The sequence below is a fragment of the Ctenopharyngodon idella genome, chromosome 2 (assembly GCF_019924925.1).
Source record: "Ctenopharyngodon idella isolate HZGC_01 chromosome 2, HZGC01, whole genome shotgun sequence".
Lineage (NCBI taxonomy): Eukaryota > Metazoa > Chordata > Actinopteri > Cypriniformes > Xenocyprididae > Ctenopharyngodon > Ctenopharyngodon idella.
This window is the reverse complement of record NC_067221.1, coordinates 30,937,738-30,955,978: the sequence shown is the minus strand read 5'-3', so window position 1 is coordinate 30,955,978 and position 18,241 is coordinate 30,937,738. Positions and strand designations below refer to the sequence as shown.

At 38.0% G+C, this 18,241-nt stretch overlaps 1 protein-coding gene and 1 long non-coding RNA gene across 5 annotated transcripts; one reads left to right on the top strand and one right to left on the bottom strand.

Moving 5' to 3' along the window:
• Nucleotides 1–7,247: 7,247 nt before the first annotated feature.
• LOC127503304 (uncharacterized) lies at nucleotides 7,248–9,887 on the bottom strand. Of its 2 annotated transcripts, XR_007927063.1 has the most exons (6): nucleotides 9,800–9,886; nucleotides 9,437–9,604; nucleotides 8,401–8,795; nucleotides 8,157–8,250; nucleotides 7,826–7,871; nucleotides 7,248–7,728 (listed from the first exon to the last, which is right to left on the bottom strand). It is a non-coding gene; the product is annotated as an uncharacterized LOC127503304 (long non-coding RNA). The 2 variants fall into 2 exon arrangements; XR_007927062.1 differs by having other exon boundaries at nucleotides 8,401–9,604; nucleotides 9,800–9,887.
• Nucleotides 9,888–10,244: 357 nt separating this feature from the next.
• On the top strand, nucleotides 10,245–17,423 carry si:ch211-241e1.5 (uncharacterized protein LOC567583 homolog). Of its 3 annotated transcripts, XM_051876436.1 has the most exons (3): nucleotides 10,245–10,407; nucleotides 10,538–10,714; nucleotides 14,121–17,423. In XM_051876436.1, exons 2-3 carry the CDS (start codon nucleotides 10,630–10,632, stop codon nucleotides 15,584–15,586), a joined length of 1,551 nt encoding a protein of 516 aa, XP_051732396.1. In that variant the 5' UTR covers nucleotides 10,245–10,407; nucleotides 10,538–10,629; the 3' UTR covers nucleotides 15,587–17,423. The 3 variants fall into 3 exon arrangements, with proteins under 3 accessions (XP_051732396.1, XP_051732404.1, XP_051732388.1); XM_051876444.1 differs by having other exon boundaries at nucleotides 10,245–10,710; XM_051876428.1 differs by having other exon boundaries at nucleotides 10,245–10,714.
• The last annotated feature ends 818 nt before the right edge of the window (nucleotides 17,424–18,241 follow it).

The window sequence follows — 18,241 nt, the reverse complement described above, 5'->3', positions numbered from 1 at the left end:
CAATACCAATTTTCCACAGACTAGATAAACGATACCAGCTGTGCTTTCTCACTCTCTCATCTCTCCGACAGCGAGTTGACACACAAACCCGCCTCCCCTCACTCACTCATTTCATTTGCTCAGGATGAATATTGTTGTTGTTACAGGACTTGAATTTCGGCACAGGATTGCATGTATTGAGTGCACGCACATAAAGCCTCCTCTCAGTACAAAATTGAGTTCTTTTTCACTGCTTAATCTGTTATCCAAAAATCCAGTTATCCAAAAGCATAACAGATGCCCTTAATTCTTTTACCTAGTCAAAATAACAAAATGGATTGAAAAAAAAAATAAAAAATAGTGACAGAGAAGACCAAGGATCCATGTGCAGAGTTTATTAGAAGGGACAAACCTTTCAAAATCAGAGAGAACAATCTGAGCAGGCAAATAAATTCAAATCACAAGGCAATAAAGGGGAAACACAAATGCAGCAGGATAGTACATGGGTAAATCCACAGGTAAGAGTAACACTCTGAAATGCACTTGAAAGATACAAGACTTCGCAAGGATAGAGACGGTTCAGGTCTTTATATATGGTGGCTGATGAGGGCTAATGTGGTTCAGGTACAAGTTCAGTATTTGGTGATGCTCCTTCATGTGGCAAGTGAGGGTATGACCGGGGCAAGTGTGGATATTACAAAATATGTATGTTTAAAATATGTTTCTTACACCAGCAGACAGCAGAAAGATCTATAGTCAAAACTGATCAAGTTATTGTATATATATACACTAATGCAATGGTGAATGAAAATCATGAGTGTGACATGCAGTGCAATGTTGAATACAATATACACCGATTAGGCATAACATTATGACCACCTTCCTAATACTGTGTTGGTCCCCCTTTTGCTGCAAAAACAGCCCTGACCCGTCGAGGCTTGGACTCCACTAGACCCCTGAAGGTGTGCTGTGGTATCTGGCACCAAGATGATAGCAGTCCTGTTAGTTGCAAGCTGGGGCCTCCATGGATCGGACGTGTTTTTTCAGCACATCCCACAGATGCTCGATTGGATGGAGATCTGGGGAATTTGGAGGCCAAGTCAACACCTCAAACTCGTTGTGCTCCTCAAATCATTCCTGAACCATTTTTGCTTTGTGGCAGGGTGCATTATCCTGCTGAAAGAGGCCACAGCCACCAGGGAATATTGTTTCCATGAAAGGGTATACATGGCCTGCAACAATGCTTAGGTAGGTGGTAATGTGTCAAAGTAACATCCACATGGATGGCAGGACCCAAGGTTTCCCAGCAGAACATTGCCCAAAACATAACACTGCCTCTGCCGGCTTGCCTTCTTCCCATAGTGCATCCTGGTGCCATGTGTTCCCTAGGTAAGCGACGCACAAGCACCCGGACATCCACGTGATGTAAAAGAAAACGTGATTCATCAGACCAGGCCACCTTCTTCCATTGCTCCGTGGTCCAGTTCTGATGCTCACATGCCCACTGTTGGTGCTTTTGGCGGTAGACAGGGGTCAGCATGGGCACCCTGACTGGTCTGCAGCTATGCAGGCCCATACTATCAGAACCAGCATAAACTTCTTGAGCAATTTGAGCTACAGTAGCTCATCTGTTGGATCGGACCACACGGGCCAGCCTTCGCTCCAGATGTGCATCAATGAGCATTGGCCGCCCATGACCCTGTTGTTGGTTCACCACTGTTCCTTCCTTGGACCACTTTTGATAGATAGTGACCACTGCAGACCGGGAACACCCCACAAGAGCTGCAGTTTTGGAGATGCTCTGACCCAGTCGTCTAGCCATCACAAACTTGCTCAAATCCTTACACTTGCCCATTTTTCCTGTTCTAACACATCAACTTTGAGGACAAAAGGTTCACTTGCTGCCTAATATATCCCACCCACTAACAGATCACCTGATCGGTGTACACAATACACAGAATACTGGGCACAATATAAAAATTAAAAATAATATACACACTATTTAGTATTTACCATAAAAGAATATACAATATACAAACTGCATCAAACAGTTTAAATTGGATTGTTTTAAAATAGAGCCTAGAAAAGGTAGCCCAAGTTGTAATGGCGTCAGTTTAGCCACATATAATAATACCTGGTGACAAATGAGTTCTCTGTGCTTAAATATAAAGGATTTACAAAAAAAAAAAAAAAACAGAACAATAATGCTCTTTTTGCAGTGAGGAACGTTTTACAGTCTGTTGTTTTACTACACTGTGATCAGAGCTGGGTTGAGTATCCAAAAACTTATAGAAATATTTATTCAAGTAAAACTCATAACCTTAATAGTTACTTGAGTAAGAGTAAAAAAGTATCCAATGAAAAAAACTACTCAAGTAGCTACATGTTAATGATTATATTATTATCATAATTAGATATCTTAGCAACAAACACAGAAGAGACAAGCATTATTTCTGGCATTTCATTTGTAGCCCCAATATCATTAGGCCTGCATATCCTTTGCTTTGTTATAATAACATATACAGATACATCTGGATTATTAGACAACGTCAAAATAAAGTGAGTGCAGAGTTTGTGCTCAAAGGCATGTAAAGAGAACCACGAATACGGAGAAGAGTGAAAACTCTTCACATGTGCTCGCGCTGATGACCACTACTGAGCATCTGAACACAAACAACGATCAAATATACATTGACGGATCTTCTTTATTCTCCAAAATGTAATCAAATGTATATTTCTGCAGGCGCGTGCAAACTCGTTAAATGTTTCTAAGCAAAGGCATTCCTTTTCAAGACAAACAGGTCTCCACCACACCAGTCCACCGCAATACCCACAAATTGTGGGTTGGTGGGTGTTCATTTCATACTCTGTTAACAATGGTAGCTTATTTAATGTATAAATTAAGGTATTAAAAAAACTGGTTATTTCATACTTTGTAGTAGTAGTATCGTGGTAACTTGTCTGCTGAAGTTTTTGAACAGAATCGACTAAAAAGAATGATTAATTTGTGAATGGGGCATCGCTCATGCCTCAGAAAAAAAAGAGACAGCGCTTGGAATAAACTACATATTTATAAGTATGGCACTGAAATAAAGTAACGAGAGGAATGTCGCCCGGCGTAACGAAGTACTTTTTTTTTCTTTAGAAATGTAGTCGAGTTAAAGTAAAAGTACCAACATTTATATCTACTCTTAAAAGTACAATTTTTCAAAAAATTTACTCAAGTAAATGCAACAAAGTAAATGTACTTCGTTACTACCCACCTCTGACTGTGATTAGTGTAATTTAATTTCTGAATGAATTGTCATATGTCTTCTTATGTTACTTAGATGTTTGAAACTCTTTCCACACTGTGGGCATATGTAAGGGTTCTCTTCGGTGTGAATCCTTGTGTGAGTTTTAAGATGTTCTTTACGAGTGAAACTCTTTTGACACAGGTGACAACTGAAAGGCCTCTCTCCAGTGTGAATTCTTCTGTGTCTCTTAAGGTCACCTTTATGTGTGAAACTATTTCCACACTGAGAGCATGTGAAAGGACTCTCTCCAGTGTGAATTCCTATGTGATCATTAAGGCTTCTTTTATATGTGAAGTTCATTCCACACTGATGGCATGTGAATGGCTTCTCTCCAGTGTGAATTCGTATGTGATCCTTAAGGTTTCCTTTTTGTGTGAAACACTTTCCACAATGCTGGCAGGTAAACGGCTTCTCTCCAGTGTGAATTCTTATGTGAGCCTTAAGGTGACCTTTTTGTGTGAAACTCTTTCCACATTGAGGGCAGGTAAAAGAATTTTTGAATCTTCTTTTTGGTGACAAATTCTTTGCTGTCTGTGAGCCATTAAAAGATTCTTGTCCAGTTTTGAAACTATGAGGTCTGTAATACTGATGTTTCTTCTCAACTTCATTAAGTTCTTGACTTTCCATTTTTACATCCATCAGCTCTGAAATAAACATGTAGTTGTCAAAAATTATTCAAAAGGAACAAAAACAATTATACAACATTTCATACACAGTGCAGTTTTAGTTGTCAGCAGAGCAATTTTTTCTTGATGACAAATTGATCAACAAGAATTGATCTGGTTGAAGAATTGATCTTTGTTTCAATATCATTCATTGAAAAGAAAGTTACAGGTAGGTGGGGTTGATCAAAGGTTTACATGGCATGCCGATGATCGGGGCTGATTATATCCTGTCAATCAAAGGGGGGCGGAAAAACGTGTCAGAATGCAACTCATACTGTGTGTGAAGAAAATGTCTCTTGTATTGAACTTAGGGCTTTTCGAGTTAGTGCAACAATGCATTAACAGTTAATAAAATAGCGACGTTAAAGCAGGCTCTATTTGACCCTATATGGATCACCTATAGTTCAAGCCAGGGTTGCCAGGTTTGTGTTTTTTCCCTACACCAAACATTATTTGTAGAGTGCCTCCCATCTAGTAATCACAAAAACTTTGTGCTTTGTTCTGATTAGAAACTCTCAGAAAGTCTCAGTTTTCAAATTCTGTCCATTTTATTAGGGCTGCACAATTAATTCTATTTTAATCACGATAACTATTTCTGCTTCTCTCGATTAATTAAAGTTTGCAGAGTTTAGTCATTTCAAAGATGAAAATGGCTAAAAGAAAAAAAGACGAGTATCATTCTTTGTGGTCTGTGTGTATGAATTTGCATTTGTGGAGTGATCTGGATATGTGGTTTGTCTCATTTGCAAATGAATTCCTTCTCATAAAATAGCTTGTCTAATGTGAAGACCAATTACGAAGCACTCACCAAAACCAAACTATCTGTATCGGCAGATATTATTCTGAATTACTGCTATCGGTGGAGCAATTTAGCAATTTGGTGGAAAAATTTAGTATTGGTGCATCTACTTTTCAAATAATCAAATAATTTTTCATTTGTTTTGGCCATTCATTTACATGACATTGGCGTTTTGGGGGCCTGGGGCCTGTTCTTCATACATGGATTACTCAGTTATCTGGATTTTACTAATCCAGGATTGTTAGGTTCGTCAAAGATCATTCAGGAGTTGCTGTCATAGGAACAGGTCTGTAAGATCAAACCTGTCAGGAACAGGCTTATTTAATGTAAACAGGATTAGATTTCATCTTTTTAAGCAGAGGTGATACTTAAAGTCTGTCCCAGCCACTGCTGCTTTTTTACAAGTGTACCCTATTGAACCAGGGACAATAATAATTTAATAATAATTAAAAAATTTAAGAAAAAGTTTATGAAACTTTATTTAATGCTGTCATGTAACAAATCTGATTTACTGGTAAAATTGAATTGCTAATTACAACATTGAAATAAAAATGTAAAGCTTGTACAAATAGGTTACTAGAAATTGGGAAATAATGGAAATAAAACAATGTACATTTCATTTGTCTGTTATAACTTTTGTAATTTTGGTCACTTGGCTGTTTCCTTATAAAGGTCCAGAAGTTTGTCAAGTTTTTTGTCAGGTGTGTGATGTTCTTTTTTAATATGATGTCATTATGTTGCTGCCAGCCAATCACCGCATTGTTAATCATGGTTTCAAGTATTGATATATCTGCCCTTTCCAATGAACACAACATAAACAGACAACTTAATCCAGATATTTTAATCAAATCCGCAAATTTGTTTGAAGAACCAAATAAGCCAGAGATCAGCTATCACGATAAGAAGATCTGGCACCTGTCAAATCATCTGGACCCCCGAAAACAGGTTTCAAAGTGCACGTTTTTGAAAACAATACTGTTATAGTCCTCGTGTAGGCTACACTACAAAAACACAAATTTGTGAAAACTGTGACGCTATACACATGCATAATACGTGTTCAGTCTATAAGCACATAGTGTTTATTTACAAAGTGACATGGCAAATAACTGGCCTGGCATGCATAATAGAGCATTTCTACAAATTTTCGCATAATCGTGTGAGATCGTTTTGACAATGTTGTTGTCTGTATGCGAAAAATGCAAAGGAAAAACTTTTCCGTTTTGTCGAACTCACGAAGAGGTACAGGACTGTGCAAGCTTTGAGGGTGTTGATAGACTCGATCTACTTGATTTGTTTTGATCATTGTTCTAAATCCGATCCGGATGGAAGCTGTGTCCCAATTCAGGGGCTGCATCCTTTGAAGGACCCACTGAGACTTGTTAAAGTGGATAGTATAGCCGATTGCGTCACCACGGCGTGGCGAAGGCTGTCCCAATTCAAAGGCTCGAAGGTGTTTCCCGTGAAATGAAGGATACAACAGATGGATCCTTCGTGGCCTTGCCAACCCCACAAGTCATTGTGCGCTGATAAAGGCTGAATTTTTTTGGGAGGGGGTGGAGAAATTGCCAGATTAAACTTTTAAATGCAAGTATTGGGTTTGAATTTACTCAAATAATCTAATGATACAAGTGAAAAAATACAATGAAGTTTCGAATGTTGACTTATATGTTACCAACATGCGATTTTATATAGTTCTTCTCTTTATTATGTACATGAATGGACCAAGGTGAAGTTTTCAAGATTGATATTTTTCAACCCTGTTTTGGTTTTAGGCAGTTTAATTTGTTAATATTGTGACAACAATTGTTAGTTTCATTTTCCAAATAACCAGTGGTGGAATGTAACGAAATACATTTACTCTGTATTTAAGTATAAATTTGAAGTACTTTAGATTTTTATTCAACTGCACTTCATCTCAGAGACAAATATTGTACTTTTTATGAAAAACTGACTTTTTACACATGGATATTAGATTTTGATATTAGATATGGTTTAAAAAATATGAACAGTATATAATAAATAAAAAACAAACACTAAAAATATGGTCTTATAAATAAGTGATTGGCAACGTCGGTCCTGGATGGCCACGGTCCTGCAGAGTTTAGCTCTGCAGTCACAGAAAGATTTTGCATGTTGAAGTATTTTATGCTTTGATTTTTGAGGATGCGAGTTAATTTCATTTATTCTTCCCTCTTTCTGAAAACATCTTAGCCGCATGGCAGCCGTCGACTGAGTCAGCCCTGCAAACCTGTTGGTAGACAATGGACAGTGGAAATATGCATTCATCCCAGATGATGTCCCACTGGCAGAGGCCTTACTAGGGTCTCTATTGTGGCAGCCCATCCAGGTCCAGCAGCACCAACAGGGTCTCCCTGCTCAGCTCAATAAATGTCCACATAAAAATGTTTTCTTCAAACCTGGTTTTTGTACTGTTAATTTAAACTTTTGTTTTGTTTTTCTGATCTTGAATGTAACTTATCTTGTAAATAGTTGTAAAAGTACTGCAAGTTAAAATGTATAGAACAATTTATTTGGTTTCATTTACAAATTAATTGACATGACAAAAATTTACAGAATATTTTTTTCATTTACAAATTATAACTTGCAAAACAAATAATATATAAAACAATTTCTTGCTTTCATTTACAAATTTTAATTTACATAACCAAAATTTTATTTCTCTACCATTCTCTTAAGAAGAGAAAACAATCTGTCCATTCTCTCCCTGCTCTTGATCTCCTCTCCTCTGTCTCTCTGTGAAACTTCATCCAGCTCATCCTTTTGGTCTCTTTTTCTCTTGGCTGGTGCTGGCTCCTCCTCATCTTGGTCATCCACTGCTGAACTTGGCCCTGGTGTGTCCTCAGGGATGGAGGCAACTAGGATACGGCGTTGTTGGAATGCATCTGTCCCAACACCTCATCCATGAGGACAAAGTTGCAGCAGTGGGTTTCTCACTCGCTCCCTCACCTGTCCCAGGACGCTTGCAATCCTAAGGCAGAGCAAATAAACCATGCCTGTTAACAACAATACATTTCAGCAAAGACGTGTCTATTCATTTGCATACTTTTTTTTTTTTTTTTTTTTACCTGCCAGGGAGTGACCTGCAGGAGGCCCATTTTCTCCAGAATTGCCCTAAAACAAGACGGAAAGGAAACACTTATGAAAAATATTAAGACGGATGCGATCTTAAAAAGATAAGAAAATGAGGCCAGGAGTACAAAATACCTCAGAAATCATTTCTGGATACTCAAATTTGGTTAAAATATTTGTAGACATGGTTTGCATGACAGCACTACAAAAAACAACAAAGTAAAAGACTATTGCCTTATCGTTGTGGGCTTCGTATAGGGTGAGGCCTAATTGTTATAATACACAAGCGGGCCTAGTGGAAATATTACAAATGGGTCAGTGCCTTACCTCCAAGCCACACTGGCCGAGTTTTTGGCCCCAGTAAATAAATACTCATTTTCGGCCTTCATTTTAATAAACTCAGCTCTCTGCTCCTTGCTCCCTAAATCAAAACGAAATATTAGAACAAGTTTTGCCTCAGACCACCTAACAAATTAAGCCGTGCAGTGGTAATGCAGGAGTTATATTCACATTTTTAACATTTGTTTCGCTAGTTATTTGAGTAAAACAATACTTTTTTATAAGTATATACCTCTGTCACCCGCCATTTTTCTTCGGAAAAAAATTCCTGTCGTCACTGGTGCGGGATAGACAAGGCTGCAAAGGATCCACTCATTCTACCCTTCACGGCCCGGGGAAAGAAGGACAGTAGGCTGCTTTCAAAGGACCCTTCGAATTAGGACAGCCTTCGTGACACAATCGGCCTTCAAATGCGGCCTTCGAAGGATGCAGCTCTTGAATTGGGACACAGCTGTATTCTTTGACAAAAACATGAGAGGGTCGTGCTGAATGAATTCCCGCATCTCACCAGAAGATGGCCCCTGCAGCTGAATCATCCATCCTCCAGACCGCTGTTCCAATGTGGCTAAAGCATAAGGGTAGGGACACACCAAACCGACACCAAAGAACTAGTGCTAATGCTGTTGCCTGCGTCAGGGCAAAAAAGCTGAGCTTGAACACACCGAAAGAACTACAGGTGACTGTAAACTAGCATGCATGTTCTGCACCTACATGTAAATGAGATATGTCTTTTTAAGCAGATACATCTATATTTGGCATTCAAAAATGGAAAGCAAAACTATGACTGCAGATATACAAACCATACCCATACCATAACCTGGAGGGCCACTGTCCTGCAGAGTTTAGCTCCAACCCCAATTAAACACACCTGAACCAGCTAATCAAGGTCTGACTAGGTGTACTAGAAATTTCCCCTGCATCCCAATGTGCATACTATCCACCCTAAATAGTATTGAATATTACTAATGTCACATACTATTTAGGATGGATAGTATGCACATTGAGATGCAGGCTTCCAGACAGGTGTGTTGAGGCAATTTGGTGTTAAACTCTGCAGGACAGTGGCCCTCAAGGACCGAATTTAGACACACCTGCATCAGACGTTCAGTGAACAGAGTGTATGCGTGACGTCTGAGGCTGAGATTCCAGTCCTGACTTTCAATCAGTAACTCCTTATTAAACAACAGTTTATATGACTGTAAACATTTTCCAAAGCTACTGTTCATTCCTTTAGAAGAAACACATTGTAATAAGAAATGGAAACCAACCTATTTGATCCTTAGTGTCTTCATTTTTCAGTTTGCATGGTTCTGGAATTCTTATGTCTTCACTCTTAAACTCCATGTCTATAATCCTATGTCACGCAGATCTCTGCTGTTTCACCTTTCCTACTTGTTTGCACACTTTGTCATGTTTAAGACGATGAGAGTAATTAACTGAAAAGAATGAACAGATGCAAAGTAAGTCTTTCTGTCACTCGTGCGTATCATTTACACATTCACATAAGCGTTAAACGGTACAAATGTTGTACCTTCATTTCATATTACTGTAAATAAAAAAACTTCAAATCCATTTGACCGTTCTGAATCGCTTTAAAGAACTTAAACACTTAAAGGTTCAAAGCCACAAACCTCTCCTCAGCTGAATCCTAGCAGACACATAGCTTGGTGCAGCATTATGACGCCACAACACAGATAAAAATAAAAGTCATGTTTAAATACGTCAGGATATTTTTATTTGGTGAAATGCATATTTAAAGACATATGTCGTCAAAAGATGTGACACATTTGCACAATAATAATAATAATGTTAATTTACAAATTATTAAGTTCAATGCCCTAAAACGCATTTTTAATTGTAACGTTACTTAAATATAGTGTAATGGCATTCTGTGTGGAGCCTCGCTTGGTAGGGATGGGGCGGAGTGTATTTTCACCTCATTGGACGACATATGTATTTAAATATTAAGTTCACCAAATAAAATTATCTTGACGTATGATGTAATTTAATTTTTAATGTACAAAACAACGTACGAACGACACTTTTATTTTGATCTGTGTCGTGGCGTCATAATGCTGCACCAGACTCAGTGTGTTTGCTGGGATTCAGCTGAGGAGAGGTTTATGGCTTTGAGCTCATTCGTATTTGAGGTGTTTAAAACGATTCAGAGCTGTTTTTTTCCTACGAAGTATTGCAACAGCGTAATAACGCCATTTAGCAAGAGTAACGAAAAATGAAGGTAGAATGTTGAACTGTTGTGATGTTTTATGTGAATGGTGCAAAACTGAGTGCATACATAATGTTTAAAGCGCATCTATACGAGCTGCAGAAAGACTTACGTTTATTTATTTATTTACTTATTTTTTCAGTTAATTATTCTCGTCATCTTAAACATGACAAAGCGTGCAAACAGGAAGCACTTAAGCTGAAACTGAGATCTGCGTGACACACTGTTATAAACATGGATTGTATTAAAGAAGAGAATGAAGACATAAGAATTTCAGAATCATGCAGAGTGAAAAATGAAGATACTGAGGACCAAGTAGGTTGGTTTTCACTTTAATTTCTAAGTTTTTCCTTGCTTACAGTCATATAAACTGACATTAGACGAGGAATTCAGTATTATAAGGTCCTGTTTACACCTGGTATTAAAGGGTTAGTTCATCCAAAAATAAAAATATTGTAATTTATTACTCACCCTCATGTCGTTCTACACCCATAAGACCTTCGTTCATCTTCGGAACACAAATTAAGATATTTTTGATGAAATCCGATGGCTCAGTGCATGTTAATTTACACTTTCAGTGCCCAGAAAGGTACTAAAAACATATTTAAAACAGTTCATGTGAGTACAGTGGTTCTACCTTAATGTTATAAAGTGATTTGAAAAATACTTTTTGTGTGCCAAAAAAAACAAAATAATGACTTTTCAACAATATCTAGTGATGGCCAATTTCAAAACAAAAGCTTCAAATCTTTTGTTTGGAATCAGCGGTTCGGATCGCGTGTCAAACTGCCAAACTGCCGAAATCATGTGACTTTGGCACTCAGAACCGCTGATACGAAACAAAAGATTCGAATCGGGGCCCTTAGGGATGACCCTTATAGGCCCTCCAGGCTTCTGGGCCCACTATACACAGTCCCCCTTCACAATTTATGTATTTTGAATTTAAAAAAAAGTGCAAATATTAATATTCACATGTAAAACTGATATTATTACGTTTTGTTGACCACATTTTTGCATTTTTAATTAGATATTTTCTTACAGAGAATTTTTTTATTTTTTTTCTTGCAACTCTGCAGGAACAGGGTGGGACACCCCTGTTCTATCATAAAATGAGCTGTGTGAAACTCTGCAAGAAAATATCTAGTTTGAGAAGGAGGACTGTGTACAGTGAGTGGGCCCAGAAGGCCTATAAGGGTCTTTCCTAGGGGCCACGGTCCTGGAACGAGATTTCTACCGAGATTTGTACATGTTGTGTGGCTCTCTGTGAGCCTCCTTGATGAGGTGGTCTTTTAGTGTTGCGTAGTTAGGTTTCCTCTCACTTTATAGGGTCGTTATGGTGAAACCTCCACTCTGAAAGCTCCATCGAGGCACTGGACCGCGCTCATCGAATATGTCTGTGATTGGCTACAATGACTAAAATTTCAGTACCGACTAGGTACCGAAGATGGTACTTTTGACAACTCGACTGCAGAGAGGGATAGATATCTGAAGGAAAGTATTTGAAGGAATGCACCACTGGAATAAAATCAGAAAATGTCACAGATCTAAAACAGAAATTGAGAGTAAGCAGATATGACTTTGTCCAATTAATTTTATACCCAGATAGATTAGTAAATTGATTAAATAAATTTAAAATGAGGCGAACTGATTGAATTGGATTGTCTAAAAAAAAGCAATATATCATCTGCAAATAAAGATATGTGATGTGAGGTGCTCCTAACCATTATAGGAAGTATAAGTTCTGATTGACGTACAGCTTGAGCAAGAGGTTCTAAAGATAAGGCAAACAGTAAAGATGAAAGAGGACAACCATGACGAGTGCCTCTTCCAGTCGGAAAAGATTGTGAAAATACCTGGCCACTAAGAATGGTAGCTGAGGAATTAGCATATAAGATTTTAATCATATTTATGAAGTTAGAGCTAAAACCTAGGTGATCTAGCACTGCCCACAAATAGTTCCACTCCGAATAGTTGATTGCTTTCATTGCATCTAAAGAGAGTATTGCAGAGGGAGAAGTCAATTGTTCTGCTGAGTAAATTATGTGAAGTAGTCTTCGCAGGCAGAGCGAGATTTGATAAACCCTGTTTGATCATGATGAAGAAGTTTGGTCATAAAGCCTTCTAATAGGCAGGACTCAGATTCTGATTCTGACAGATGCAGAAGAATAAGAGTAAATAAAAAGGAAGTAGGAGCTAGGTTCACATTTAGAGTTGGAGCTGTATAGTTCACAGTAGAATGAACGAAATGTGTTGTTTATACACTCCTGGTCAGTCAGAACCTCACAGACTTGAGATTTCACTGCTGTAATATTAGCAAATTTTTCGCTATTATGTAGTCTTAAAGCCAATAAATGGGTAGGTCTGCTACCATGAAAATAATAGTTTTGTCTGGATCTTTAAATAAGAAATTCAGCTCTGTATCTATATAATAAATTAACTTCTTCTCTGACAGTTAAAATTTTTGCTGCAGTACACTCAGAAAAAAAAAAAATTTTGGTTTGCCTGTTCTAGTAACCAAAGTTTGGATTCTAAGTCAGCGGTTTTCTTACGATGAATTTTCTGGTGAAAAGAAGCATATGAAATCGAAAAATTCCTTATAAAGCCCTTTGCCGCCTCCCACAGTATTTGAGGGTCATCTACCGAGCCTTTATTGATGTCAGTAAATTCACATAGTTTAGTTCTGAATTGATCACAAAAAAAAAATCATCTTTTAATAAATTAGTATTAAAACGCTACCTGGGGGATCGTGGAGGTTGCTGGGTAATTGAAAACTTAAAAAAATTACTACTATGGTCTGAAAGAGATAGAGGAGAAATGTTGACTTCAACTATTATTGAGATCAAGGTGGAGGAGGTGAAAATGTAGTCAATCCGTGAATTTGATTTGTGTCCAACTGCCATGTTTCTATTAATGAAAAAGAGACTATGCATTGTTTGAGTTGCTCAGTGACAGTCTGGGAATAAGAAAAATTGCCACCATTGCCACCTATCAAGGTCATGAGACATTACATGGTTCATATCTTTTCCCATTACTATCTCCGTTAGATCAGTGAGATAGGTAGATAATTTAGAGAAAAAAGATCTCAACTACATGGTGTGTAAACTGAGAGAAAAGCTGTCTTCCTATTTTCAACCACAGTTTTTATGTAAGTTATTCTGCCAGCATTATCACCATTACAGTACTGACCGTTTCAGAAAGCCAATTGGGTCATCTTTCTCGGCCCCTTCAGGTAACCCCAGCCGGAGATTACTATGTCTGCTGCGGTCTTGTAGATCCATCACTTGTTGCTCGAGGGCATCCAGGCGTCTAGTGTGTTCGTTAACCACTCTTTTCTGCTCTTTCTGTTCCCTGGTTAAAAAAAGGCAACTTTCAAGCACATTTTCTGGATTGTGGTCACGTTAAAGGCAAATTCGGTGTGCATGTTTGAGGTTCCATTTACCATGTGCTCTGTGTATTGATCAATGTTTATGTATTGGTCAGCCACAAAAATAAATGTCTGTCTTTTCATTGCTAATTTATGACTGCGTGTCTTTAGTAAATCCTTGCTGTAGATTTGAACACCAAAAGAGGGTTTGCACTGGTGTAAGCTCTTAGTAAATCTGGCCCGTAGTCTTGATTTATTTGATGTCTGCTACTTTGTGCCATTAAACAGGTGATCACCTCTATTTCTTGTTTCGCCTTTGTTTCTTGAATTGATTTTTGACCATTTCTTATGTTAATTTTAGACCTGATGCTGCTGAAAGAGGAAAGTCAAGAATTGAATGAAGTGGAGGAGAAACACCATGATTTCACAAGTGGAGACAAATCTTTTAGTTGCGCAGAGACTGAAAAGAGATCCTCACAAAAAAGAACTCCGAAAACAGTATCTAAAAGTTGTTTCACTTGCCGTCAATGTGGAAAGAGTTTCACGCGTAAAGGACACCTTCATAGCCACTTGAGAATTCATACTGGAGAGAGCCCTTTCACCTGCAAACAGTGTGGGAAGAGTTTCAATCAGAAAGGAAACCTTAAAAGCCACATGAGAATTCACACTGGCGAGAGCCCTTTCACCTGCCAACAGTGTGGAAAACGTTTCACTCAAAAAGGAAACCTTAAAAGCCACATGAGAATTCACACTGGCGAGAGCCCTTTCACCTGCAAACTGTGTGGGAAGAGCTTTGCACAAAAAGGAAACGTTAGGCACCATATGAGAATTCACACTGGAGAGAAGCCTTTCACATGTCATCAGTGTGGAAAGAGTTTCACACAAAAAGTAACCCTTAATGGCCACATGAGAATTCACACAAGGGAGAACTGTTTCATATGTCATCAGTGTGGAATGAGTTTCACAGACATGAAACACCTTAACAGGCATGTGATAACTCACACCGGAGAAAAGCCTTTCAAATGCCCTCAGTGTGGAAGGAAGTTCCGATTAAATAAAAACCTGAAGAGTCACATGAAAATTCACACTGGAGAGAAGCCTTACATGTGCCATCACTGTGGAAAGACTTACGCACACAAAGGAAATCTTAAGGTTCACGTAAGGCTTCACACTGGAGAGCGGCCTTTTATTTGCCCTCAGTGTGGAAAGTGTTTCACACATAAAGGAAATCTTAAGAGTCACATAAGACTTCATACCGGAGAGAGACCTTACACGTGTCTTCAGTGTGGAAAGAGTTTTACTTATCAAAGAGACCTAAAAAGTCATTTGCAGATTCATTCCGGTGAGAAACTCCAGTGTTCCGAGTGTGGAAAGACATTCGCAGAGAGGATCAACTTCATAAATCATCTGCGCATTCACTCTGGAGAAAGGCTGCTTAATTGTGATTACTGTAGTAAAAAATTCCTTTTGCCATCTCACTTAGAAATACATCTAAAAAGTCATGCTGTTGAGAGACCCTATTTTTGTTCGTTGTGTGGAAAGGGTTTTAAATGGCTCGGCAATTTAAAATCGCACCAGAAAATGCATAGTGGTGTGAATGCCTGTACCAGAGCAAGCTACTTGAAACGGCACCAACAAATCCTTACGGGAGAAAAAATGGAAAAGGTTTCACATAGTGGAAAGCTTTTCACTGCTTCAGAAACTTTAACAGAAACACAAGAAGGGGTGCATACTGGAGAGAAGTTATACAACTGCTCTTCATGTGGGATGAATTTCAGCACATCAATTTATCTTTTGGCTCATAAAAAGAAGCACTGTCAGAAGTAGTCATAAAGAACAAAGCTCATTTTCAGTTAAATGGTGCGAATTAAGATCAAAAGGTGTAATTTCTCCCAAAAGAGGGTAATTTGATCCAAGTTCTATATAGGAAGCTTATAAGAGGTCAAAATATTAGTCCAATAAACTTGTCTGGCTGTGCAATACCACAATGTTTAAAGGGATGCTTTTTGTTCATGTTTGGAGACTAGCATTAGTAGGAAATTAATTAAGCAAGGCAAATTATGTAGCACATCTCAATGGTAATTGTGCATGAAGTGCTTTACGAAGACGTGAGAAAGAAAATGAACATTTAAAGTTTTTCAATCATTTAAGAACAAACAAAAGAAAAACAATTAAGTAAAAATTTGAGTAGATGAGTAAACCAAAGAAAAAATATATATAAAAGGACAAAGTGAAAGAGTGCAGATTGCACAGTAATCATTTCATTTTCAGTTAGTGATTTTGATAGAAATGATCTATTGTTTAGACTTTAGTAATTGTTTATCTTTGATTTTGTATTCATTAACCAAGTTCACAACAATCAGATTGCTCTTGGTGGTTTAATAAGCGTTTTGCATTTGGTAGTTTGTGGAACAGACACAGTCTCTATGTTAATTAGGTGATAGTCGTTATGTGTGGTAATTTATATGAACTATGTAACAACTCAAGGGAGCTAGCAGATGTTCAGTTAAGCCAGTCTGTCTGCATCCTGACCTGGGTCCCGGTATGTACTAACACTACGAAGACTATCAGCCAGATTTCTAGAGAGAAGATCAGCATCTTCCCAGGAGGGATGGAGATGTCTCACTTAAGCTTGTCAGGTCTAACCCAAAAACTCAGCCAATTATCTATGAATCCTATCCTACTCTGTGGACACCACTTAGGGGGTTTTCACACTGCCGAATCCGAGTGATTCTGATTGCACTCACTCTGCACGATTACACTGCAGGCTTACTCTCACTCATATCCAAGGTAAATCATCACCACTGTCATACCATATATGTGTTTTGTTGAATTAATGACATCGTCATTGGCTAAAACTGCACAGGTTACTTTATTTCCTGAACTAGGGTACACCCAAGACCGAGTTGCTTTCACATTCACATGAACAGTTCGAGTGCAACCAAACTCAGATCACCTCCTATACAGGTAGTCTCAGGTTTGGGCTCCTGGATCTGCATGACAGCTTTCACGTTACCAATTTTTGATGTGATCCATGATCTCTGTTTTGAATTAAACTGCTAGTTTTTCATTGGCAATAATCGGTAACACTTTAGAACACTGTTCTGTCATTAATGAATAACTACACAGGAACAAACGAGTAACACACTATTAACATTCTAGTAACTACTATTAACAAGAAACTCTTACTAATGAATTAGTAAGTAATAGTGCTCAGTTGAATGTGGTAGTTCACTAGTGTTGTATAGTCAAGACCAAGACTTTAAGAGGTTGAGACCAAGTCAAGACCAAGACCAGACTAGCACTCCTCAAATTCATCTGGAAGATCCTAATTTACTGTAAATTACTGTAATTTACATTATATTAATGGTGTTAATAAATAAATCAAACAATGCATCTGCAATATGGTGATATCCCCATAGTTGTGGTCTTGACCGGTCTTGAAACAAAATCCAGAGTCCTCTTAGTCTGAGACCGAGACAAGACTGAGTACAAATGTCATTTATTACTCACCCTCATGTCGTTCCACACCAGTAAGACCTTCGTTCATCTTCAGAACAGAAATGTAAGATATTTTTGATAAAATCCGATGGCTCAGCGAGGCCTGCATTGATCGTTTCCTTTTTCAATGCCCAGAAAGGTAATAAAAACATTTTAAACAGTTCATGTGTGTACAGTGGTTCAACCTTAATATTATAAAGCGACAAGAATACTTTTTGTGTGTATCCCATTGCGTGATATCCCATTTCACATGATGGTGTGCACAGCATTTTTTTATAACTTTTATAAATGAGCCTACAATAGCAAAAATAAGTCCTTTTAATGAAAATAAAGGTCCATGTTTAATAAAAATGTTCATGAAATTAAATGAAAATGTTTAATGAAAATAGAACATATTTAAGAGGTTGTCTAATTTAGTGGTGAAGTGTAATAAAAACAAACATCGTCATGTGCAGTGTTGGGGAAAGTTACTTATAAAAGTAATGCATTACAATATTGCGTTACTCCCTAAAAAAGTAACTAATTGTGTTACATTACTTTTGTGTTACTTTTTCTCACCTGGGCTGGGCTTGCTTGTTTGTTTTTTAATAACAACAAAAAAACTTCAATTTTTGGCACATGTTAAGTACGGAGCCCCGAACATGACATGCAGGAAAAAAATAGTAGGCTAAATCGTGCCAAAGTCCCTTTAAGACAAGTCATTTCACTCGGCGGCCATCTTTGAAACGGCTCTCGGGCATCCAAGTGCAGCTCCTATCTCTTTGAATGGGGAAACATCAAATTCTCTAAAGCTGTTTTGCCAAGCTTTTGATTAAATTTCATATTTGAAATCACCAATGAAATCTGACAACAACTGTCTCATAAATGTTGTTTCTAAACGCTCGAATCATGACAAAAAAACAAGCTTCTAACGGCCGCTGCAGTGACACGATGACTTTACCAATCGGCGATTGGCTCTTATTTAGAAGGCGGGACTTATTC